The sequence below is a fragment of the Lithobates pipiens genome, unplaced genomic scaffold (genome assembly GCF_037356315.1).
Source record: "Lithobates pipiens isolate NorthernLeopardFrog02 unplaced genomic scaffold, aLitPip1_a1.2 Scaffold_16, whole genome shotgun sequence".
Classification (NCBI taxonomy): Eukaryota; Metazoa; Chordata; class Amphibia; order Anura; family Ranidae; genus Lithobates; species Lithobates pipiens.
In genome coordinates this window covers 249,120,610-249,146,750 of record NW_027507748.1, presented here as the reverse complement: position 1 = coordinate 249,146,750, position 26,141 = coordinate 249,120,610, and the positions used below count along the sequence as shown (strand labels likewise).

Sequence of the window (26,141 nt, the reverse complement as noted above, 5' to 3'; positions counted from 1 at the left end):
TCGAATGAAGCCACCATCTTTCCCAACCACCTCATGCAAAGTTGAATAGAAGAATTCATCTTGCTTCGACCAGCTAAATCTGAGAAAATGGGAATTTCAAAAGGGAAAAATTCTACTTTAGGATAATAGTAATGCGTATGTTTTATTCAAGCAAAAATAGAAGCGTGTAGGTATCAAAAACAAGTGTACAGACATAGTTACACACAAAATATATCTACAGGATGAATAATAGGACAAGCATGCAATACAATATGAGAGGTTCACAATTGTTACACTCCGCTAGACATATGAGACACGTGTACGGAGAGTATCCAACGCGTTTAGAGTTGCACTATTCTTCAGGGGTATCTGATTGGAAATATCACTGTAAAGTTGCGTCTGAAATTGAGGGAACAAGTCATGAGACGACATATTTGTTGGCTCATGAATTGTTCCCTCAATTTCAGACATCGTTGGATCCCTAAGCATTTTAGCATTGTCTGCTGGACAGTGAAACTCTTATTCACAGAGGAGATAACAGCATTAATTGCTGTTATACCCGACTTAGTGAATTTAATCCACTATAGGATAAAGTGTGAAAACTTTTTAGGAGGGAAAATAATGCTTATCTGGGTGATCCTCTCAGATGCAAAAAAGCTTTTCCAACAATAAACTGACAGAAAAAGGCATGCACAGCTCGAGGAGGCTTTAGCGAACCCAAACACTCAATTAAGGGTACACAATTGAGAAGCGATCATTCATCAAGAAATTGCACCATCAATCTTAAGATTGAAACAGCTGATCCTCCCGCATAAGACACCTCAGAAGAGGGAATTCGTCTTCTCCCACCCCGAGTTCCTCAGTTTGATGGTCCAGAGCAATGGAAGAGAACCTGTCGCATTATGACCCATACTGGGATGCGATTAAAGTCGCTAAACCTTTTTTTTTTTTAAACCTATCATGGCTGGAGGAAAAAATATCTTTTTAGTAAAATAAACAGGGGCTGCTGTGTTGAAAACAGTTGCAAACATTTTGTGGCCCCGATACTCACTCTGGACCAACCACCCTCTCAGGGGAGGATGCCATTTGTAGAAAAGAGTAAGCTTTCCAGAGCTTGGGGGAGAACCCTTTAGCTCTTTTTTGGGGGTGTTTCAACCCCCCCTTCTGACTTTAGCCCCATGCACAAAGCAGATGTACTACCAGAAGAAATCGCATCCACTGCTTGAGCAATAGTCCAGCCACTGCCACTAATGCTCAGCCTGATGCAAACAGTAAATGTGTCAAACAGGAAATGCCTGTGTCACCAAAACCTCTTTCACGCTCCTCTTTGCTCTTATGTCTCTGACAATTTTGCAGCCAGCACAAATGGATTTTTTGTTTTATTTAAACACAATCCGGCGTTGGAGGACGCCAACACCACGCTAAGCCCCGCCACCCCACCTCGCATCGCCTCCCCCTTTTCTCTTAAAAAAAAAAAAAAAGTTTTCCCCGTGTAAGTGTGGGCCTCCGATCAGACGGGATCGGCTTGTGAGTGAGGGATTCATGGAGGAGACCTGGAAGCCACAGCCGAGTAGGGGCAGTGAAAAAACTGATTGTTTTCAGTCCTCCCTTAAACTCAGCCTCATGAAGAGGGTTAGAGTTCAGCCCAGGGGAGGGTGTCTAGAGGAAGCAAAACTCCCCAAACTTACCGGAGGGTCTGCCTGCTAGTCGGACGAAAAAAGTCTGCTGCTTCTGTAACACAGCTTGATATCTGAGCAAAGCATGAGAAGGTACGTGCTCCATACAGCCCCCAGTGGTGGCAGTTAGGCATGACATTTACTTTAAAGGAGACATTTTATAAGAAAATGTAAAAATTCCTTAGAAAACTCAACTTACCTTTCCCGCCGCAGAGTTTTCTGTGGTAAAACCAACAGACTTCATCGTCACCCTTCACGGTGGATTCCATTAACAAACCTTCAAGAATCGGGAGGACCCTTGGGGAACCCACAATCCTGGACCTGTAATAGCACCCCGCCAGTAAAACTTTATGGTCTTAATACCAAAAGTACTGGATTCCGGGGTCCAGCTCTCTAAAAAGAGAAGTGTTTACAAGCAAAGACCTTGTTTCTTTGGACAAGAAGCTCGGATACCATTCAATTTGGCCTAAAAGACACTTTGAATGGATCCGGCTGCATAGCTAGCCCCAGCAAGGATTGCTCCAGAGGAGAACAGCACATCTTCACACCTTAGACACTGGCAAAAAAAACTGAGATGCTCCCAGTAATGGGAGGGGCTATATAGGGAGGCAACTACCTGTTTAGAGTGTGCCGTGTCCAGTACCTAAAAGTGGACTATAATCCACATAGTAATTACTATGGCTCTGTGTCCTGTGATGTACGATTAAAGAAAAAACAAACATTAACTTTACAAGTACATTCACGTTAAAATCCATAGCATTTTTACTTGGGCAACCACAAACATGGATGCTTCAAACCATAGCGGCACCAAAATCCCATTACTTTAAACAATTAAAGCGGGAGTCCGCCATTTGTTTTTTTAAAAGCCAGCAGCTACAAATACTGCAGCTGCTGACTTTTAAAATAATGGCAGTTAACCGACCAGCGCGCCCGCGATGTCGGCACCCGAAGCCGATCTCTCGATCGTCTCTTGGGTGCTGCCGCCGCCATCTTGGGTATGGGAATCAGGAAGTGGAGCCTTTCGGCTTCATTTCCCGGTTCCCTACTGCGCATGCGCGTGTCGCGCTGCGCAATAAGGATGGTCCCCGCTGTCTCTGGGATCCGTGTGTTTCCCAGCAGGCAGCGGTGGACCTTCGGAAAGGGGCGTACTTTCTGCAGAATCTACGCCGGAAGTGGGTGCAGATACCTGTACTGTACAGGTGCCTGCACCCCCCTCCCCCCTGAAAGGTGCCAATTGTGGCGCCGGAGGGGGGGAGGGTTCCAATGAGCGGAAGGTCCACTTTAGGGTGGACCTCCGCTTTAAAAAGGGACTTGTTTATTTTGAATGCCCTGATAAAAATCTTAGGTTAGTTACGCATTTTTTTTCTTCAGCCCCACAGGCTGAACGAGAGAAGGCACTTGATTTCTCCATGTATGCCAAAATCTGTGCAACTGGAAAAATCTTCCCCTCTCGCTATTATAGTGAGCCGCAACCCGCAGCTGTCTGAATACCTAAGCAATGACTTCATCTGACTGGATGCAGTCACTCTTCAGCTGGTGCCTACAGGGCCACCCACACCTCAAGTACTGGTCAATTCAGCATTAGGAAGAATCTTAAGACTCTAGAGTGGTATTTGCAAAAAATAAAGAAAACTTTAGTGAAATACATAAGCTGCCCCCTTAAAACCTTTAATATCAATTCACATTCTTTGTAACTTAATAAAAGCTGAACATTTTTACCCATATGAAGAAATGGATAGAATTTCCAGACAAAAACATTTAAAAAACAAAAAAAAAAAAACACATTTTTAGTTTGTAGCTCACAAATGAAACAGGGTTGAAAATATTAATAAAATGTGTTCTATTATGAGAAGTATCAGAGAGATTTACCTGTGTAAGACACTCTATACAAGTTCGTCTTCAACATTTCATACAAAGGACTGCAAAAGACAAAATAAAAATTAAAAAGGAAAGTTACTCAAGAAATGTCTTATTGCTTTATAGTTCAGTAGAGTGATCATGTTTCAAAAGATTATGCTCCTATTATCGCATACAATAAAAATACTGGATAGGACCAAATGTAATTATTCTGTGGTTGTGTTCTCGACAAGAATTTGAAGTAAGCAATGTATGCCCTATGCAGAACTATGCATTCAGACAGAGAAAAGTAAACTCGCATAACTTCTATCCACAGAAGCATAAACTTTTATACCTTTCATAAGATCCCACTATGCTTCATTTGGACATTGTAAGTAAAAGGACATACAGTGGGGACAGAAAGTATTCAGACCCCCTTAATTTTCACTCATTGTTATATTGCAGCCATCTGCTAAAAATCATTTAAGTTAATTTTATTTCCTCAATGTACACACAGCACCCCATGTTGGCAAAAAAACAAACACAGAATTGTTGACATTTTTGTAGATTAAAAAAGAAAAACTGAAATATCACATGGTCCCAAGTATTCAGACCCTTTGCTGTGACACTCATATTTAAGACCCCATTCACACCTGAACGTTTTGTAGCTTGACGCCTGAAGCTACAAAACGCTGGAGGGGAAAAAATCCATTATTCTCAATGGAGATGGTTCACATCTCTACTCCAAGTCGCCTGAAGCCCTACGCCTGAAGCTCAAACAAGTTCCGGACCCTTTTTTGTCAGACGAATCGGGCTGATTTGGGCGTTTTTCTTCTTTTAACATTGGTGACCTTTTGCCCTGCACAAATTCGCGGCAAATCGCGGTAAAAACCGTTGCGAATCGTGGTAAAAAACGCTTGAAAAACGCTACGCTCAGGTGTGAATGCAGCCTAACTCAGGTGCTGTCCATTTCTTTTGATCATCCTTGAGATGGTTCTACACCTTGATTTGAGTCCAGCTGTGTTTGATTACACTGATTGGACTTGATTAGTAAAGCCACAAACCTGTCTATACGAGATCTTACAGCTCACAGTGCATGTCAGAGCAAACGAGAATCATGAGCTCAAAAGGAACTGCCTTAAAAGCTCAAAGTCAGAATTGTGGCAAGATCTGGCAAAGGTTACAAAACATTTCTACTGCACTTAAAGAGGGATTCCACATACAAAAGAAAGACATTAAAAGCCAGCAGCTATAAATACTACAGCTGCTGACTTTTAATAAATGGATACTGGCCTGTCCCAGGGTCCAGCGATGTCGGCAGCTGAGACTGATAGATCGCTCGGCTCTCGGCTGCTGCCACCGTTCTAGGTGAGGGAATCAGGAAGTGAAGCGTTGCGGCTTCACTTCCTGGTTCCCTAATGCACATGCGCGAGTCACGCAGCTCAATAAGAATGGTCAGCGCTGTCTCTGGGACCGGTGTGAGTCCCAGCAGACAGAGCACCGGGACAGGAAACTGCATAGACTCCCGTGGGAGTCAATGCCCGGAAGTGGGTGCAAATACCTGTCTTAGACAGGTATCTGCACCCCCCTCCCCCCTGAAAGGTGCCGACTGACACCGGAGGGGGAGAGGGTTTCGATGAGCGCAAGTTCCACTTTAGGGTGGAACCCAGCTTTAAGGTTCCTAAGAGCACAGTGGCCCCCATAATCCTTAAATGGAAGATGTTTGGAATGACCAGAACCCTTCCTAGAGCTGGCCGTCCGGTTAAACTGAGTTATCAGGGGAGAAAAGCCTTGGTGAGAGGTAAAGAAGAACCCAAAAGATCACTGTGGCTGAGCTCCAGAGATGCAGTCCGGCGATGGGAGAAAGGTGTAGAAAGTCAACTATCACAGCAGCCTTCCACCAATCAGGGCTTTATAGCAGAGTGGCCAGACGGAAGCCTCTCCTGAGTGCAAGGCACATGAAAGCCCACATGGAGTTTTTTTTTTTTTTTTTAAAGCAAACACCTGAAGGATTCCAAGATGGAGAGAAATAAAATTCTCTGGTCTAAGGATACCAAGACAGAACTTTTTGGCCTTAATTCTAAGCAGTATGTTTGGAGAAAACCAGGCACTGCTCATCACCTGTCCAATACAGTCCCAACAGTGAAGCATGGGGGTGGCAGCATCATGCTGTGGGGGTGTTTTGCAGCTGCAGGGACAGGACGACTGGTTGCAATCAAGGGAAAGAGGAACGCAGCCAAGTACAGGGATATTCTGGACAAAAAGCTTCTCCAGAGTGCTCAGGACCTCAGACAGGGCTGAAGGTTTACCTTCCAACAAGACAATGATCCTAAGCACACAGTTAAAATAACGGAGGAGTGGCTTCACAACAACTCCATGACTATTCTTGAATGGCCCAGCCAGAGCCCTGACTTAAACCCAACTGAGCATCTCTGGAGAGACCTAAAATTGGCTGTCCACCAACGTTTACCATCAAACCTAACAGAACTGGAGAGGATCTGCAAGGAGGAATGGCAGAAAACCCCCAAATCCAGGTGTGAAAAACTTTTTGCATCTTTCCCAAAAAGACTCATGGCTGTATTATATCAAAAGCAAAAGGGTGCTTCTACTTAATACTGAGCAAAGGGTCTGAATACTTAGGACCATGTGATATTTACATTTTTCTTTTTTAACTGCTTACAGACCAGCTGCCACAGTTTTACTGCAGCAGGCTGGCTCTGCGAAATCACGTTATTGTAGGTGATCTCGCGAGCTCCGCGAGTCCGACAGCGGGTGCCACAGACTCAATGTCCACGGGCATACCCACGATAGCCTCACGCAGAGGAAGAACAGGGAGATGCTAATGTAAACAAGCATCTCCCGTTTCTGCCTAGTGGTGTCATTGACCTGCTCTGCCTGTGATCGGGAACGCTGATCAGTGATGTGTCACAAACAGCCCAGCCCCCCCCGTTAGAATCACTCCCCAGGGCACACGTAACCCCTACAGCGCCACTTAGTGTTATCCCCTTCACTGCCAGTCACATGTACACAGTAATCAGTGCATTTTTAATAGCACGGATCCCTGTATAAAATGTGAATAGTCCCAAAATAGTGCCAAAAGTGTCCGATCTGTCAGCCACAATGTTGCAGTCAGGATAAGCATCACTGATCACCGCCATTACTAGTAAAAAATAAATAATAAAAAAATGGCATAAAACTATCCCCTATTTTGTAAACGCTATAACTTTTGCGCAAACCAATAAATACTTATTGTGTTTTTAGTTAACCAAAAATATGTAGCACAATACGTGTCAGCCTAAACTGAGGGGGAAAAAAAATGTATATATTTTTTGGGGATATTATAGCAAAAAGTAAAAAATAAAAACCGCAGAGGTGATCAAATACCACCGAAGAAAGCTCTATTTGTGGGGAAAAAATGTGTCCATTTTGTTTGGGAGACACGTCGCACGACCACGCAACTATCAGTTAAAGCGATACAGTGCCGAATCGCAAAAAGTGCTCTGGTCTATAGCCATACAAATCCTCCTGGGCTGCAGTGGTTAATAAATCTGCAAAATGTCAACAATTCTGTGCTTTTCTGTAAATATGGGGTGCTGTATGTACATTAATCAGGTAAAAAATTAACTTAAATGATTTTATCAAATGGCTGCAATATAACAAAGAGTGAAAAATGTAAGGGGGTCTGAATACTTTCTGTCCCCACTGCAGATGTCCACTATCCGTGAAATGTTATCAGTTTTAAAAGCTATGTTCTGTGCTATGAGAAGTTTGAATATCTGTGTACCTGTGTCTCAATAAAGAGTTCCATGTTCAAGCTGTGTAACTAAGAACCAGGCGAGACTAGCTCAGTTACAAAGTTTGAACATGGTACCCTTTACTGAAACACAGGTACACAGAGATATTCAAACTTCTCATCAGTAGACTGTCTGATCAGCAGGAAGAGCTGTTAGAGGAATCAACACCCCCCCCCCCCCCCCAGCTCATCTACATACACATCCCATAATACCCAAGGCAGACATACGATAGAATAATGGAATACAGCCACACCCCAAATGATCCAACATATAGCACGCCATAGTGTGTGTGTGTAAAATATCTATATATATATCTATATATATATCTATATATATATCTATATCTATATCTATATCTATATCTATATATATATATATATATATATATGCCCCTATTAGAGACACAGGGTGACTTAGACAACCTCCCCAAGGGATTCTGGGTTCCACGGGCCCACCCGTCCAAAGTGACTCCCATCACACAGCATTTTTCATCCTTCTTGTATTTCAGTTCCGCTGAACTCTCAACCTCTTTTGGCCATTTGCTGTTTACGTACACTTGTTGACTACAAATCATTACTCAGTCTTCCAGGTTGTGACAATGGTGGACCATGCCTATACAATGCATGCCCCAGGAGTAAAATTGGGAGATGGCTGACATCCAAAGGCAAGATTGCAAGGTATTCAAGTCTACCTATGGTAAGCAAGCAAAATCATTTCCATTTTTTTTTTTATATGTGTCACCCATTTCACAGAGCTTGCCGTCTGTACTACAATTATACTGCACAGGTGCTGTATAAGAGGAGTTTTAGGAAGCACGCAGACAGTACAGGAAAGCCCCTCATGTTACATTATCACTGCTTGCAAGCAGCCCCGTTATATAGGATATATACAGTAGTGCTCTGAAATCAAAACTCAAGCACATGATGCAGCTGAAAAAAAAGACACCATAAAGCATGCAGGAAAACCAATAATTTGTTGTCCTCCCACTCTCAAGCGCCCTGTGATTTGGGAGTGATTTTGTTTATCCTTATATACTTCCTGGCCAGTGAACATAGCATTTTCTGGGGCAGACACATACCAGCAGGCTAGGCTTGTTTGGCTTACAGCATCTCACAGAAGTGAGTACACCCTTCACATTTTTGTAAATATTTTATTATATCTTTTCATGTGACAACAATGAAGAAATTAGGCCCCTTTCACACTGACGTCCCGTTCAGGCCCGCCTGTCAGTTTTTCAGGCGGACCTGAACGGGTGCTCCATAGAGCTCTATGGAGCGTCGGATGTCAGCGGTGACATGTCCGCTGACATCCGACCCGCTCCGATCCGAAAAAGTGTGACGGAGGAAAAAGCTATTTTTCCATCCGTCTGCGGATCGGATCGGATGACGACGGGCACTGCGGTCCGTCGTCATCCGATCTCCCATAGGGGAGAGCGGCGCTGTGACAGGTCCGTCCCTGCGCAGTGTGCGGAGACAGACCTGTCATCTCCCTGCTCAGCGGGGATCGGCGGAGTGATCCCCGCTGAGCAAACGGACATCCACGGGGCGGATCAGAACTGATCCGCCCCGTGTGAAAGGACCCTTACACTTTGCTACAATGCTGAAATATAAGGTAGCGAGTGTAAATTTGCTGTCCCCTCAAAATATCTCAACACATAGCCATGTCTAAACTGCTGGCAACAAAAGGGAGTATATCCCCAAGTCCAAACTGTACCCAATTAGCCATTTTCCCTCCCAGTGTCATGTGACTCAGTGTTACAAGGTCTCAGGTGTGAATGAGAAGCAGGTGTGGTAAATTTAGTATTATTGCTCTCCCTCTCTGAAATTGGTCAGTGGAAGTTCAACATAGCACCTCATGACAAAGAACTTGCTATGACCAAGATTGCCAAGACCCGATCAGGTTGAACTGGTGTCTTTATTCAACCTTACTAACTATGTAACTATGACCCTGAAACTGAGCTGCAGCACAGTGGCCAAAACCATACAACAGTTAACAGGATAGATTCCACTCAGAACAGGCTTCGCCATGGTCGACCAAAGTACATGCTTAGCATCATATCCAGAGGTTGTCTTTGGGAAAAAGACATTATGAGTGCTGCCAGCATTGCTGCAGAGGTTGAAGGGATTGGGGGGGGTCAGCCTGTCAGTGCTCAGACCATACGCTGCACACTACATCAAGTTGGTCTGCATGGCTGTCATCCCAGAAGGAAACCTCTTCTAAAAGATGCTCAAGAAAGCCTGCAAACAGTCCCCTTCAGAGACTGGACCGCAGGGTAGTATTTCAACATAACGACCCCAAACACACCTCCAAGATGATCACTGCCTTCCTAAAGAAGCTGAGGGTAAAGGTGATGGACTGGCCAAGCAAGTCTCCAGACCTAAACCCTATTGAGCATCTGTCCTTTGGGCAATCTGTTTTTCTCTCACATGCTAAAGATATGCTGGTAGGTTAATTGGCTTAAATGAGTGCACCTAAGGCAGCTGAAAAGCGTTAAAGATACGCATAAGTATAATTTGGATTATGGTATCAAATGGGCAATATCGGTCTGAGCTGTATCAAAATTGGCTAGGTTGACTGCAAAGGCCAGCCATTGTTAACCACGTCCCACCAGGCCAATGTACACATACGGCCGGGTGGGAGCCGCCTCCTTCTGACTGGACATTCAGGAACGTCTGTCAGAAGGAGGGGGATCCCATGCAGCGGCGCGATCCCAATGCGCTTGTGTCACCCGGACACGGCGCATCTCAGATCGGCAGGAGGGCTCTGTGATTGGCCCTCCTGATCACATAACGGCCACGTCCAATCACGGCCGTCATGTGATGTAAACAGCCGGTTGCTAGGCAATCGGCTCTCCTCACACGGAAGTCGTCGCTGAGGAGAGGAGAGCAGATAGCTGCAGCTGGCTGGTGATCAGTGAGTATGAGCTGTTTTTACAGCTATTTACTCACTGATCACTAGTCTAGTATAAACCTACAGTGTAAACACGTCACCACAATACACGTCATCACACATGTCCCCAAATAATAAAAAGACATGTCCCTAAATAAAAAAAAAACACATGTCCCCCACATATGTCCCACTAAAATCACATGTTCCAATGATTATCTGCACACATATGTACATGATCATTTGCGTACATATGTCTGATCACACAAACCAATTATTATACACGTAACAGAATTTTTTTTTACCAAAAACATGTAGCAGAATAAATTTTGGCTTAAATGTATGACAAAATTTGATTTTATTGGATTTCTTTTAACCACTTGCCGACCGCCACACGACGATGTACGTCGACAGAATGGCACGGGCAGGCATAAGGGCTTACATGTACGTCCTTGCCTGCCCGCGGGTCGGGGGCCCGATCGGGCCCCCGCCCGGTGCCTGCGGCGGTCGGTATTCGTTCGGGAGCGATCCCGGACGAGGGGACGGCCATTCATTCATGGCCACCCCCTCGCGATCGCTCCCGACGAATGAAAATGTCCGGTGACATCACTTCCTCTCCTGTAATGTAAACACAGGAGAGGAAGTGATGTATTCTCTCCTCCGTGTCGGTATTTTTCATTCCGGCACCGAGGAGAGAGCACTACACTACACAATAGAACATGCCAGGCACACTCACACCCCCCCCTTTACCCCCCGATCACCCCCCAATTACCCCTGCCCCCCCCAGTCACAGTGACACCAATTGCTTTTTTTTTTTTTTTTTTTTTTGCATTGGTGTCATTTGTGACTGTAATAACTGTTAGGGCAGTTAGGGTTAGCCCCCTTTAGTTCTAATGTGCCCCCCTAACCCCCCCAATAAAGGTTTAACCCCGTGATCACCCCCCCCCTCGCCAGTGTCACTAAGGCTGGGTTCACATTGCAGCGGTTTATGAGAACGAATGTGATTCGCACCGCACTGCAGTGCAAATCACATCCGATCTCTGTGCGATTCGAGTTCAGCCATACAGATAGTATGGCTGAATTCGTGTCGCACCCGCCGCAAATTGACACGGGACCCTTTCTTTGGCCCGCAGCAGAATCGGATCGCATGGGTGTTCACACCATGCGATCCGAGTTTGCAGATCGCACTGCGATATGCGAACTGATCTGGGGGTGTCATTAACATTTCACTGACACTCCCAGCAGTTCGCATAGGGCAGTGTGAACTGCCGCCGGGAGGCATGCGATGCGGGAACCCGCCGCGGATTCGTGGCGTTCCCGCATCGCTCCAGTGTGAACCCAGCCTAATAAGCAATCATTTTTCTGATCGCTGTATTAGTATCACAGGTGACGCTAGTTAGGCAGGTAGGTATTTAGGTTCGCCGCAGCTTTTTATAGCGCCAGGGACCCCCATATACTACCGCATAAAGCCCCCTGATTTCCCCCTAGTTAACCCTTTCACCAGTGATCACCATATAACTGTTACAGGTGACGCTGGTTGGTTAGTTATTTTTTTATAGTTTCAGGGCACCCGCCATTTATTACCTAATAAAGGTTTAACCCCCTGATCACCCGGCGGGTGTCATTTGTGACTGTAATAACTGTTAGGGCAGTTAGGGTTAGCCCCCTTTAGTTCTAAGGTACCCCCCTAACCCCCCCCAATAAAGGTTTAACCCCGTGATCACCCCCGTCGCCAGTGTCACTAAGGCTGGGTTCACATTGCAGCGGTTTATGAGAACGGATGTGATTTGCACCGCACTGCAGTGCAAATCACATCCGATCTCTGTGCGATTCGAGTTCAGCCATACAGATAGTATGGCTGAATTTGTGTCGCACCCGCCGCAAACTCGCACGGGACCCTTTTTTTGGTCCGCAGCAGAATCGGATCGCATGGGTGTTCACACCATGCGATCCGAGTTTGCAGATCGCACTGCGATATGCGAACTGATCTGGGGGTGTCATTAACATTTCACTGACACTCCCAGCAGTTCGCATAGGGCAGTGTGAACTGCCGCCGGGAGGCATGTGATGCGGGAACCCGCCGCGCATTCGTGGCGTTCCCGCATCGCTCCAGTGTGAACCCAGCCTAATAAGCGATCGTTTTTCTGATCACTGTATTAGTGTCACAGGTGACGCTAGTTAGGCAGGTAGGTATTTAGGTTCGCCGCAGCTTTTTATAGCGCCAGGGACCCCCATATACTACCGCATAAAGCCCCCTGATTGCCCCCTAGTTAACCCTTTCACCAGTGATCACCATATAACTGTTACAGGTGACGCTGGTTGGTTAGTTATTTTTTTTATAGTTTCAGGGCACCCGCCATTTATTACCTAGTCTCACTAGTGTACCCCTAAATTTAGGGGTGTCTACTTTCCAAAATGGGGTCATTTGGGGGGGGTTTGTGCCATCTTGGCATTTTATGGCCTTCAAAACTGTAACGCCCTTAGAAAGCCTGAAGGCGGTGCTTGGTTTTCGGGGCCCCGTACGCGGCTAGGCTCCCAAAAAGTCCCACATATGTGGTATCCCCGTACTCAGGAGAAGCAGCAGAATTTATTTTGGGGTGTCATTTCACATATGCCCATGGCATGCGTGAGCAATATATCATTTAGTGACAACTTTGTGAAAAAAAAAAAAAAAAAAAAGTTTGTAATTTTCCCGCAACTTGTGGCAAAATATAAAATATTCCATGGACTCAACATGCCTCTCAGCAAATAGCTTGGGGTGTCTACTTTCTAAAATGGGGTCATTTGTGGGGGTTTTGTGCCATCTTGGCATTTTATGGCCTTCAAAACTGTAATAGGTAGTGAGGAGTGAAGTCAAATATTTACGCCCTTAGAAAACCTGAAGGCGGTTCTTGGTTTTCGGGGCCCCGTACGTGGCTAGGCTCCCAAAAAGTCCCACATATGTGGTATCCCCGTACTCAGGAGAAGCAGCAGAATTTATTTTGGGGTGTCATTTCACATATGCCCATAGCATGTGTGAGCAATATATCATTTAGTGACAACTTTGTGTAAAAAAAAATAAAAAAATTATCTTTTGTCATTATTCAATCGCTTGAGGCAAAAAAATAAAATATTCAATGGGCTCAACATGCCTCTTATCAATTTCCTTAGGGTGTCTACTTTCCAAAATGGGGTCATTTGGGGGGGTTTTGTACTGCCCTGCCATTTTAGCACCTCAAGAAATGAGATAGGCAGTCGTAAACTAAAAGCTGCGTAAATTCCAGAAAACGTACCTTAGTTTGTAGATGTGACAACTTTTGCGCAAACCAATAAATATACAATTATTGACTTTTTTTTTACCAAAGACATGTGGCTGAATACATTTTGGCCTAAATGTATGACTAAAATTGAGTTTATTGGATTTTTCTAATAACAAAAAGTAGAAAATATCATTTTTTTTCAAAATTTGCGGTCTTTTTACGTTTATATCGCAAAAAATAAAAATCGCAGAGGCAATCAAATACCATCAAAAGAAAGCTCTATTTGTGGGAAGAAAAGGACGCAAATTTTGTTTGGGTACAACATTGCATGACCGCGCAATTACCAGTTAAAGCAGCGCAGTGCCAAATTGTAAAAAGACCTCTGGTCATTTACCAGCAAAATGGTCCGGTCTGAAAGTGGTTAAAATAGAAAAAAGAAAATAGTTTTTTTTCCAAATTTCCACTTTTTTTGCGCTTATATCGCAAAACATAAAAAAAAGGAGTCGTGAATAAATACCACCAAAATAAAGCTCTATTTGTGCGAACAAAATGAGAAAAATTTCATTTGGGTACAGTGTAGCATGACCGCGCAATTGTCATTGAAAGTGAGAGAGCGATAAAAGCTGAAAATTGGGCTGGGAAGTAAGGGGGCGAAAATGCCCTGTATTGTAGTGGTTAAATTGGTGGGACTTGATTTAAACAGGCTTAAGGTGTGGGGGAGTTAATAAAATTGCTTAGACAGTATGTCGCTTGTAATTACCATGTTTACTTAACAGTAAAAGTATGCTTTTTAACCTCTTCCTGCCCGCTCTATAGCCGAATGACGGCTATAGAGCAGGCGCTTTTGTCCGGGAGGCCGTCCCTGGACGTCCTGGTGTTTACTTCCGCAATGCGCGCCGCCACGGGCGCTCATCGGGGAAGTTTTGCGTTTGCCGTGTCCCCCAGAGACAGGCAAACACAGATCACTGTAAACGGCCAATCACAGCGGCCGTTTACAGCACGATCGGCGTGTCCAATGCCGTAAGTGGGAAAATAAAAAATAAAATAAAAGTGCCATCCGCCCCAGTGCCATGCTCCCCCAGTGCCACCTGCCCCCAGTGCCTCCTGTTAGTGCTATCTGTCCTCAGTGTCACCCGTTAGTGCTATCTGTCCCCAGTGCCACCTGTTGTCAGTGCCATTTGTCCCCAGTGCCATCTGTCATCAGTGCCACGTATAAGTGCCATCTGTCATCAGTGTCACGTGTCATCAGTGTAACATAGTGCCATCTGTCATCAGTGCCACATATTAGTGCCACCTGTCATCAGTGCCACCTGTTGTCAGTGTCACATGTCATCAATGCCACTTATCAGTGCCATCTGTCATCAGTGTCACGCGTCATCGGTGCCACGTATTAGTGCCATCTGTCATCAGTGCCACGTATTGGTGCCACGTGTCATCAGTGCCACGTATAAGTGCCATCTGTCATCAGTGTCACTTGTCATTGTCCTGGTGCTCCAGGGCCTTCAAAAGTGTAATAGGTAGTCAACAAGTCAGAGGTGTAATTTATGCTCCTACAACACCTGATGGCGCTCCCTGCATGTTGGGCCTCTCTATGTGGCCAGGCTGTGAAAAAGTCCCACACATGTGGTATTGTAATACTCAGGAGGAGTAGCAGAATTTTTTGGGGGTGTCATTTGTGGTATACACATGCCATGTGAGAGAAATAACCTATTACAATGACAATTTTGTGGGAAAAAAAATGAAAAATCTTAATTTTGCAAAGAATTGTGGGGAAAAAAATGACAACATCAAAAAGCTCACCTTGGAATGTCTACTTTCCAAAAAGGGGTCATTTGGGGGGTATTTGTACTTTCCTGACTTGTTCCGGTCACAAGAAGCGAGATAGTCCACCAGTACATCAGATGTGATCAATTTTGTGCGATTCGCACCACTAATTTGGGTTATTTTTTACCAAAGATATGTAGCAGTATAAATTGTGGCCAAAATTTATGAAGAAAAATTTATAATTTGCATAATTCTGTCACAGAAACAAAGAAATATACGTTTTTTTTTCAAAATTTTCGGTCTTTCATTTATAGCACAAAAAATAAAAACCCTAGAGGTGATCAAATACCACCAAAAGAAAGCTCTATTTGTGGGGAAAAAAGGGACAAAAAAATCATTTGGGTACAGTGTTGCATGACTGAGTAATTGTCATTCAAAGTGTGAGAGCACCAAAAGCTGAAAATTGGTCTGGGCAGGAAGGGTGTTTAACCACTTAAGGACCGCCGCATGGCAATGTGCGTCGGTGCAATGGCACCGACCGGCACAAGCCCGTACATGTACGTGCTCCCTTCCAGCGGGTGGGGGGGTCCGAGCTGGATGCGGCGGTCCGTTTCGCTGCAGGAGCGATCTGGGATGAGGAGATGGCCGTTGGTTTCTGGCCATCCCCTCTTGATCGCTCCTGGCGAATGAGAAGCTTCCCCCGTCATGTCATTCTCCTCGGGGCGGTCTTATGGACCGGACTACGAGAACAGTGAAAGTAAGTGTGCACCAACACTACACTGACATGTAGGCACACATAGGCACACAACCCCCCCCCCCCCTCCCCGTCACAGTGTCACTGATTGCAATGATCATTTATTGATCACTGCATTTAGTGTCAGTTGTGACATTAAAAACGGTCAGGGCAGTTAATGTTAGGTCCAGGGTAGCCCCCTACCCCCCCCCCCCAATAAAGGTTTAACCTCCTGACTGCCCCTAGAGTTAACCCTTTCACCCCCTTTTGCCAGTGTCACTAAGCGATCGTTTTTCTGATCGCTGCATTAGTGTCACTGGTGGCGCTAAGTAGCTAGTTATTTTTTTAGGTTCACCGCCAGGTTTTTATAGCGCTAGGTACCCCGATATACTACCCAATAATGGTTTTAACCCCCTGATTTCCCTTAGTTAACCCTTTCACCAGCGATTACCGTATAAGTGTCACTGGTTAGCCAGTTAGTTATTTAGGTTCCCCGTCAGGTTTTTATATAGCGCCAGGGACCCCCATATACTACCTAATAAAGATTTTAACCCCTGATTGCCCCTAGTTAACCCTTTCACCAGTGATTACCGTATAAGTGTTACGGGTGACTCTGGTTAGTTAGTTTGCTTTTTATAGCATCAGGGCACCCACCCTGTATTACCAAATAAAGGTTTAACCCCCTGATCACCCGGCGGGTGATATCAATTAGGTTTTAGGGTCAGGGTCTCAGGCAGCGCTAGGTTAGTGCCAGTACCGCTAACACCCACGCGCAAAGCATAAACCTCCCGTAGTGGTATAGAATCTGAACAGATCAATATCTGACTGATCAGATCTATACTAGCGTCCCCAGCAGTTTAGGGTTCCAAAAAAACGCATTGTTAGCAGGATCAGCCCAGGTACCTGCTAGCACCTGCGTTTTGCCCCTCCGCCCAGCCCACCCAAGTGCAGTATCGATCAATCACTGTCACTTACAAAACACTAAACACATAACTGCAGCGTTCGCAGAGTCAGGCCTGATCCCTGCGATCGCTAACAGTTTTTTTTTTGTAGCGTTTTATATTTAAATCCGGAAGTCAGTGCTTGGTTTTGGGGTCCCGTACGTGGCTAGGCTCCCAAAAAGCCCCCCACATGTGGTATCCCCGTACTCGGGAGAAGGAGCAGAATTGATTTTGGGGTGTAATTTCACTTATGCCCATAGCATGTGTGAGCAATATATCATTTAGTGACAACTTTGTGCAAAAAAATAAAAAATAAAATTGTAATATTCCTGCAACTTGTGGCAAAATATAAAATATTTCATGGACTCAACATGCCTCTCAGTAAATAGCTTGGGTGTCTACTTTTCAAAATGAGGTCATTTGGGGGGGGTTTTGTGCTATTTTGGCATTTTATGGCCTTCGAAACTGTGATAGGTAGTGAGGAGTGAAATCAAAAATTTGCACCCTTAGAAATCCTGAAGGCAGTGATTGGTTTTCGGGGTGCCGTACGCGGCTAGACTCCCAAAAAGTCCCACATATGTGGTATCCCCGTACTCAGGAGAAGCAGCAGAATATATTTTGGGGTGCAATTCCACATATAACTATGGCATGTGTGAGCAATATATCATTTAGTGATAACTTTTTGTAAACTTTTTTTTGTGTCATTATGCAATCACTTGGGACAAAAAAAAATATTCAACGGGCTCAACATGCCTCTTAGCAATTTCCTTAGGGTGTCTACTTTCCAAAATGGGGTCATTTGGGGGGGGGGGGGGGGTTTGTACTGCCCTGCCATTTTAGCACCTTAAGAAATTAGATAGGCAGTCTCAATCTAACTTTTGCGAAAACCAATAAATATAGGCTTACTGACATTTTTTTTACTAAAGACATGTGGCTGAATAAATTTTGCCCTAAATGTATGACTAAAATTGAGTTTATTCGATTTTTCTTATAACAAAAAGTAGAAAATATCTTTTTTTCTCAAAATTTTCAGTCTTTTTCCTTTTATATCGTAAAAAATAAATAAATATCGCAGAGGCAATCAAATACCATCAAAAGAAAGCTCTATTTGTGGGAAGAAAAGGACGCAATTTTCGTTTGGGTACAACATTGCATGACCGCGCAATTACCAGTTAAAGCAGTGCGAAACTGTAAAAAGACCTCTAGTCCTTAGGCTGCCAATTGGTTCGAGGCTGAAGTGGTTAGGTGCCCAGTAAGCAAGTGGTTAAAAGAGTATGTTCACTCAAAACAAAGTACAGGTGTGACTTTGGGTTTGCTGTAGCATGATTTCTGGTGGGAAGGTCATCCTCTGGAGTCCTGCAAAGTTATTACTATCAAGTAGTTTATTTTCCTGGTGTCTACCTAGAACTGCAATTTCAGTTTTGTGAAACAAAAAGCCTCCCAAGACCTAAAAAAAAAAAAAAAATAAAATAAAAAAAAAGTATACTCCTTTTCAAAGCGTTTATATATTTTTTTGCAGTGTAGCATTCCTTAGTTTTACATAGCCTATGCCAGTGATGGCGAACCTTGGCACCCCAGATGTTTTGGAACTACATTTCCCATGATGCTCATGCACTTCTGCAGTGTAGATGAGCATCATGGGAAATGTAGTTCCAAAACATCTGGGGTGCCAAGGTTCACCATCACTGCCCTATGCTCTGATCGGATGCCCTCTGACGTCATTAGTTCCAATGCAGAGCCCATAACCGTGCATTGGTCATAAGGATACTGAGGAACACTGCACCAATGGAGTGTAGGGGAAGAATGGGTAAATTTGATTTTCCAAGTCCCCTAGATGTAAGTGAGCATTAAAGTTTCCCTTAGTTTCTGATGGTAATGTATTGTGCTACATTTCTTTAGTTAAAAAAAAGAAAGCCCAAATAAATAACATAGTAATTGCTATTGTAACAATAGCAATGTTAGACCCCCCTCACAACATTTTTATTTAGCGGCATGGAGAGTCTTTTGAAGATCGTGTTTTTTGCCATAAGTTTTGGAAAATTCGTAAAGAATATTTTTTGCATTAAGTTGTCAGTTTTCCACAAGATTTTTCACACACACACACACACACACACACACACAATGGATATATTTAAAAATTCCACCCCAAAATGCATTCTGCTGCTCCTCTTAAGTTTCTGGATAAACCACATGTGTGAGATCTTTTCAATGTTTGGACTGATTATATACTGGACATTGTATCTTGCTTATCACAAAAATCAACGAACACTGCATGGAAACCAATGTACTGTAATGGTCGCCTTTGTACGAGTGGTCAAGCAATATAGCTTAGTGTAAGTCACCAATAGCGGTCTCCATTCCCACACAGTGCCTCGCAAAAGTAAGTACACCCCTCACATTTTTGTAAATATTTTATATCTTTTCATGTGACAACACTGAAGAAATTACACTTTGTTACAATGTAAAGTAGTGAGTGTACAGCTTGTATAAAAGCGTAAATTTGGTGTCCCCCTCAAAATAAAAACACACAGCCATTAATGTCTAAACCGCTGGCAAAAGTGAGTACACCCCTAAGTTAAAATGTCCAAATTGGGCTCAAAGTGTCAATATTTTGTGCAGTCACTTTTTCCAGCGCTGCCTTAATTCTCTTGGGCGCGAAGTTCACAGGTTAGCACTGGAGTCCTCTACCACTCCTCCATGATGACATAACAGGACTGGGGGTCTCCCCAGGAGGAGAAGCCTGTGAGGTTACCAGCAGTGGTTTATGTGCACTGTCAACGTATGAGGCGATGACATCGTTATGCTGTATGCAACTGATCATTTCATATGCGATCTATCCTGCAGGGAAGCGTGAGCGAGGGCCACCCTAACTAAATGGGGATCACTTATCACCGTTATATTATCTGCGCAATGATCTTGTTTGTTCCTTGTTTTCCAAATAAAATACATTTTATTAAACTCCAAACATGGGGCGGAGGACCCGCAGTACAAACAAAAGTAGGTAAAAAACACTAAGGTTACAACAGAATATCACGGAAAGGGACATATAATACAATGTACAGTATAGCTGTGGACAGGAAACCATATGATGAAAAGGTTCTCTTAAATCAGGTGTATACCGTCAAATCGCTGTGTTCACTTGGGGGAATATAATTGCAGGGTTCACTGCTCCAAATACCCCAGCTTTCCTTAAGAGGGTAGGGGGTCAGTGGTTACTAAGGGGATAGAATAAGGGGGGTAGGGAGGGAAAAGACAGAAGGAGAATGGGGAAGAGGGGAGAAGGAGAGGGGAAGGGGACAGATAGGGGTATAGGAAGGGCAGAGACATGGCGGAAGTCAGCGTGTATTAATTGAGCAAGGGGGGAGAGGGGACTAGTCATTGCCTCAGTAGGCGCTGTTCCTCGTCAGAGAAAATAAAGGCATTCCATATATCCCAAGTTTTCTTGTGAGCCTCTTGTTTGTGTTATGCTGTGAGGATCAGGTCCTCAAATATCTTCACCTCCTCCACTTTCCTCAGCCAATGTGTTGGACAGGGTTGTTCCTTGTTTTTCATGTTATGGAAGCCTGCTAAAATTTGGAAGTTCCAGCATTGGAAATCAGCAGTGCAATCTCTGACTGAACCATCTGTTAGAGCCGGTTCACACAGGAGCGACTCAGATCTGACTTCAGGTCACCCCTAGTCACCTCAGGTCGGACAACATGTATAAATCAATGTAAGTGAATGAGAGCCGTCTTAATGCACACTACTAAAGTCGCTCCGACTTCAGAAAAGGTTCCTGTACTACTTCAATCCGACTTGTAGGCGACTGGTACCCGTTGATTTCAATGGAGGTCGCCTACAAGTCGGATCTCCGTCTATACGGAGGCGACTCTCATGGAATTAACAGCTCTGAAGGGGGAACTCCACGCCAAATTTCTGTTATGGATTCTAAGGGGAACCCCCTACGCCGAAAAAACGGCATGGGGGTCCCCCCCAGATCCATACCAGACCCTTCTCCGAGCACGCTACCCGGCCGGCCAGGAAAGGGGGTGGGGACGAGCGAGCACCCCCCCCCCTCCTGAGCCGTACCAGGCCGCGTGCCCTCAACATGGGGGGGGTGCCTTGGGGAAGGGGGGGGTCACGCAAAAAAATATATATTTTTTCATAAATTTGGCATGGAGTTCCCCCTTCGGAGCTCATTCTCTGATTGACCATGGCAAAAGTCGCCTGGCCTGGGGCGACTTAAAGTCGTGTTGTAAGTCGCCCCAGGTCGTGTCTAAGTCGTCTCCAAGTTGCCTCACAAAGTCGTCCTGGAAGTCGTGTCGCCCCTGTGTGAAACCGGCTCTCACTCAGAAGACTCATTAAAGGCTTAATTATCTAGTCCCACTTATGTGAATTTATTGGCAGAGACTTTGGTTTGTACACAGTGGAATGTGATATTATTTTACTTGTGGTAAAGGTTTGCTTTATTGTTTCCATTACACAGAAGGAATTTCATATATTATATTTTGTATGGTTCACTATATTTTCATAATTATTCACTTAATTTGGTGGTACACTGTGCAATATTAGTAGGTTAATATTACAGCAATTATTCATTTAAAGCATTTTATTTTTATGCACCAGTTCACATATATAATTGCAGCTATATTAGTTATCTTTTAAATACTTCTCACATATTTTAATATTTATTCACATCAGTACTTTAGTGTATTTTTACAATTATTTACAGAAGACCTGTGTAGCCATGGGTGCCCGTTTTGCTCCCAGTGTGGCAAACTTGTTTTTGGCACAATGGGAGTCATTAGTAGTTTTTGATAATAAACCTGATGAGCTTATTGGTTACTATACTATTATGACAGGAGTAAAATGGTGTTCCTAGATGAGAAAATATATGTACAAGAGGGAAAGATCTTCACAAAAAAATGTCAGTAAGCCCACTGATAGAAAAGGCTATATAGCCATGGACAGCTGTCATCATCGTCCTTGGTTATTGAATATACCCAGGGGTCAATTTGTCAGACTAAGGCCCCTTTCATACGGGACGGATCAGTAATGATCCGCCCTGTGATGATCCACTTGCTCAGCGGGGATCGCTCCGTTGTCCCCGCTAAGCCGGCGCATAACAGGGCGGTCCCAGCACATTGTGCAAGGACCGCCCTGTCAGCTCTCCGCTCTTCTCTATGGGGGATCGGATGAACACGGACCGTCTGTCCGTGTTCATCTGATCCGCTCTGCATACATATAGAAAAATAGGATTTTCCTCTGTCTGCAGAATCGGACAATAGCGGCGACGGACGATAGCGGGTGTCTGCGGATGTTTATCAGCAGACACCTGCTATGCCATAGGGATGCATGTATGTCCGTATTTCATCTGCAAACGGATGGATGAAATACAGACAATGTCTGCATGTGTGAAAGGGGCCTTAAAAGAAACTGCTCCAAGGCGGGGGATTTTGGAGAACAAGCTGCTATTTTTGAGAAGAAGTTTTTACAAAAAGGTTATGATAGTGAACTGGTGAGGAGACAACGAGAGGAGGTGACAAATATGGAAAGAAAGTAGCTATTAATGATTAAAGAAAAGGCACTTAACCACTTTCAGACCGGACCAATTTGCTGGTCAAAGACCAGACCACTTTTTGCGATTCGGCACTCCGTCGCTTTAACTGACATTTGCGCGGACGTGCGACGTGGCTCCCAAACAAAATTGACGTCCTTTTTTTCCCACAAATAGAGCTTTCTTTTGGTGGTATTTGATCACCCCTGCGGTTTTTTTGCGCTATAAACAAAAATAGAGCGACAATTTTGAAAAAAAACGCATTATTTTTTACTTTTTGTTATAATAAATATCCCCCAAAAATATATAAAAAAACATTTTTTCCCTCAGTTTAGGCCGATACGTATTCTTCTACATATTTTTGGTAAAAAAAAAAATCGCAATAAGCGATTATTCATTGGTTTGCGCAAAAGTTATAGCGTTTACAATATAGGGATAGTTTTATAGCATTTTTATTAATAATTTTTTATTATTTTTTTTTTTACTAGTAATGGCGGCGATCAGCGATTTTTATTGTAACTGCGACATTGTGGGGGACCCATCGGACATTTTTGACACATTTTTGGGACCATTGTCATTTATACAGTAATCACTGCTATATAAATGCAGTGATTCCTGTGTAAATGACACTGGCAGTGAAGGAGTTAACCAGGGGGTGGCAGTGTAGGGGTTAAGTGTTCCTAGGGGTGTGTTACTAACTGTGGGGGGGTTGGGCTTTCATTTAGTGAACACTGATCTCTGCTCCAATCACATGGAGCAGAGATCAGCGTCACTAGTTGCTAGGCAGAATGGAGAAATGCTGTTTACTCGGCATTTGCTCCATTCGGCCGCTCCGTGAGACGATCGCGGGGATGCCCGTGGCGATCGAGTCCGCGGGTCCCGCGACCGGACTCACGGGGGTCCCGACCAGCGCGGCATTGAATATTGGACGTACCTGTACGCCAATATGCCTGCCCGTGCCATTCTGTCGACGTACATCGTCGTGCGCTGGTCGGGAAGTGGTTAAGAAGGGACATAAGTATATGATAGTTCTTAGTTATAATGTTCAAAAAAAGGTTCAAAATCTCATTAAAAGACACTGGAGTGTGTTATTACAAGATAAACTATTAGGTGGTGTTCTTCCTGAGCACCCCCTCATTTGTGTATAAAAAAAAGCACCCAACTTGAGGGACACTTCAGCCACGGGAGCCTTAGAGCCCCACTAATACACATAATATGTTTATAAATGTTTTTTATGCTTGTGGGAAGTGTTTGGCCTGCATAACAACTAAAGGAAGTAACACAAAAAAGAAAAGTGAATTTTTGGCCACGGCCACTGGAAAGTTACACAAGATAAAGGATTTCATTATCTGTTCTACTGAAGGGGTTGTATACAGTATATGTTGGAGTGTATAGACAAACTGCAGTATGTGGATCGAACATCCAGACCATTGCTGGTAAGGGTGCGTGAGCACATCAACACGATTAAAAAAAAAAAAAGGAAAAAAAAACACAATACTGTTTCTAAACATTTCTGGGATGTTCACGGTAGAAATCCCAGTCAGTTAAAATTTTGGGCCATAGAGAAGGTAAATCATCACTGGAGAGTGGGGAAGACAACTAAGCCAACATGAATCAGCCTGGATATATGAGACAAAGGTTTTAACGCCCAGGGGGCTCAATATAGATTTTGATCTCAACTGTTTTATTTTCAATGGGTGATTTTAGATAAACCTCCAAAAATGTACAGTAGGTAACATAACATTTTAAATGAGTTTTTAATTTTCGATTCCATCTTCATAGTACTTTGAGTACTTAATATGGGAGTGGCGACCCCACATGTACATAAACATATGAAGAATGGTGATAAAAGTATTTAGATTTCCACATTATAATTGCGATTTTATTTTTATTTTTTCATTTTATTTAGCGGTATATAATTTTGTATTAATAAAGTTTTGTAGCAAGAATAATTTTAACTAAAATATTTTCATGTTCCAGTTATCATATAAATGTATGTAACTAATATATATATGATTATTATTTTAGTATGTCAACTATGGTGGAAGTGAGGTGCCGATAGTGATGTTCAGCCAGGCACTGTGAGTGTGTACACGGAGGCGCTACTCTGGAGGTTTATATGTGAATTTTAAATGTTTTAACTTGTAAATGTAACTTATCTATTTGGGGGCTTGGAATAAATTGGTATACAGAGTACACTATGGTCTCTATACTTGCTATTTTTATGTCCTGAACTCATAGAATCTTGAGGAAAGCTGGGAGGTGATTTGTTTTCTTTGGCTGCAAGCGTGCTGGGTTGCCATTAAGAAAGAGCTATTTGAAGTATCCACCACTGATTGAGAAGAGGAAAAGAAAGCAAAGGACTCGTGGGGAGATCCGCCTGTGTTTTTGTATTCATCTGGGGAGGTGAGTGCGCAATTTTACTGGTGGTGGTATGCACTCCTTTTGAGGACGAATAATCACAGAGGTTGAATTGTGTGGAGACACTGAGCATAAGAAGAGTTATATTCACTTTTTTTTTGAAGGGACTATCATTTATTGTGATTAGGAACTTGTGTTTATCTATATTCACAGTGCTACATTTATTCATTACTATTCAAGCCCCAATTGATAGCTGGGCACCTGCTAGGGCCTGGACCCTAGCATGTGCCCACCACACTATTAAGGAGTACATGCTGACTACCAATATAAAAAAAATTGCTATGTGAGTTTTTGACAATTAACTGTATTTGCAGTGGCTCAGAATCACAAAAAACACCACAATTACGCTGTAACAAACCTAACACCCTTTAGGAGCCTTTAGTCAGTCTGCCTGGGTGACATAAAAGATGGACATATGTGGCAAATCCAGGGTGGATTTGATTTAAATCAAGTCAATTTAAATCATAATGTTTATAGAGCAACTGTCATCTCTGTCCCCCAGCAGCTCCTCCACTGACCCGCTGTTGACATGCCCGCTAACAGATGCTGCCATGATGGATCCGAAATGACAGGTGCTCTTTAAGGTCTGGTTCACACTGAGGCAGCATGACTTACAGCGCGACTGCCTCAGGCGACCCAGTCACGACCGCTGCGGCGACTTGCAAAACGACTTCTGTATAGAAGTTAATGCAAGTCGCCCCCAAAGTCGCCCCCAAAGACTTGTGTCGCTCCAATTAGAACGGTTCCGTTGTACAGAACGGGACGCTACTTGTCAGGCGTCTAAGTCGCCTGACAAGTCGCCCTAGTGTGAACTGACCCTAAATGTAAGGATTCATTCTTGCTGGTAGTTAGAATCTTTAATATTTGCAAATAAAATTAAGGCTTCCTATTTAGAATAATAAGCTGTCAGGTTAGTAAAATAGTGATATCAAAACGGATTCAATCATACAGTTTGTAGTGTTCATAGGTTTGAAAAACAATGGGAAAAAGGAATATTCATGAACTTTGTTTTAGCTTGTGGTTACTGTGAATTTGTGTGGATATATCAATGCAGTGCATGTCCTCTCGGCTAGCAGAGTTCAAATTCATTTAACGAGTTTACCAAAAATTTAAATATTGCAGAATATACAGCCTCATGCTACAAAAATAAACTCAATTTCATGCTAAATGAACTACATTAATGTATCTTAAAAAAAAGAAAACCATCTTTATATACATTTTTACTCCAAAACCATTTTAATTAAAAGAGACAAAAAAACAAATCCAAATGTTTTTTTTTGTTTTTGTTTTTTAAATCAATGATTTTTATCCACCCTGGGCAAATCTATTGCTTGGT

The 26,141-nt window shown here is 43.6% G+C and overlaps 1 protein-coding gene across 3 annotated transcripts in view; it reads right to left on the bottom strand.

Annotated features, from left to right (window-relative positions):
- The window catches only part of MDM4 (MDM4 regulator of p53), a 207,819-nt gene that overhangs the window by 79,335 nt on the left and 102,343 nt on the right, over window positions 1–26,141 (bottom strand). For all 3 annotated transcript variants that reach the window (XM_077481257.1, XM_077481259.1, XM_077481258.1), the window contains one exon: window positions 3,525–3,574. In XM_077481257.1, the coding sequence (XP_077337383.1) occupies window positions 3,525–3,574 (50 nt within the window). The remainder of the gene's footprint in view (window positions 1–3,524; window positions 3,575–26,141) is intronic.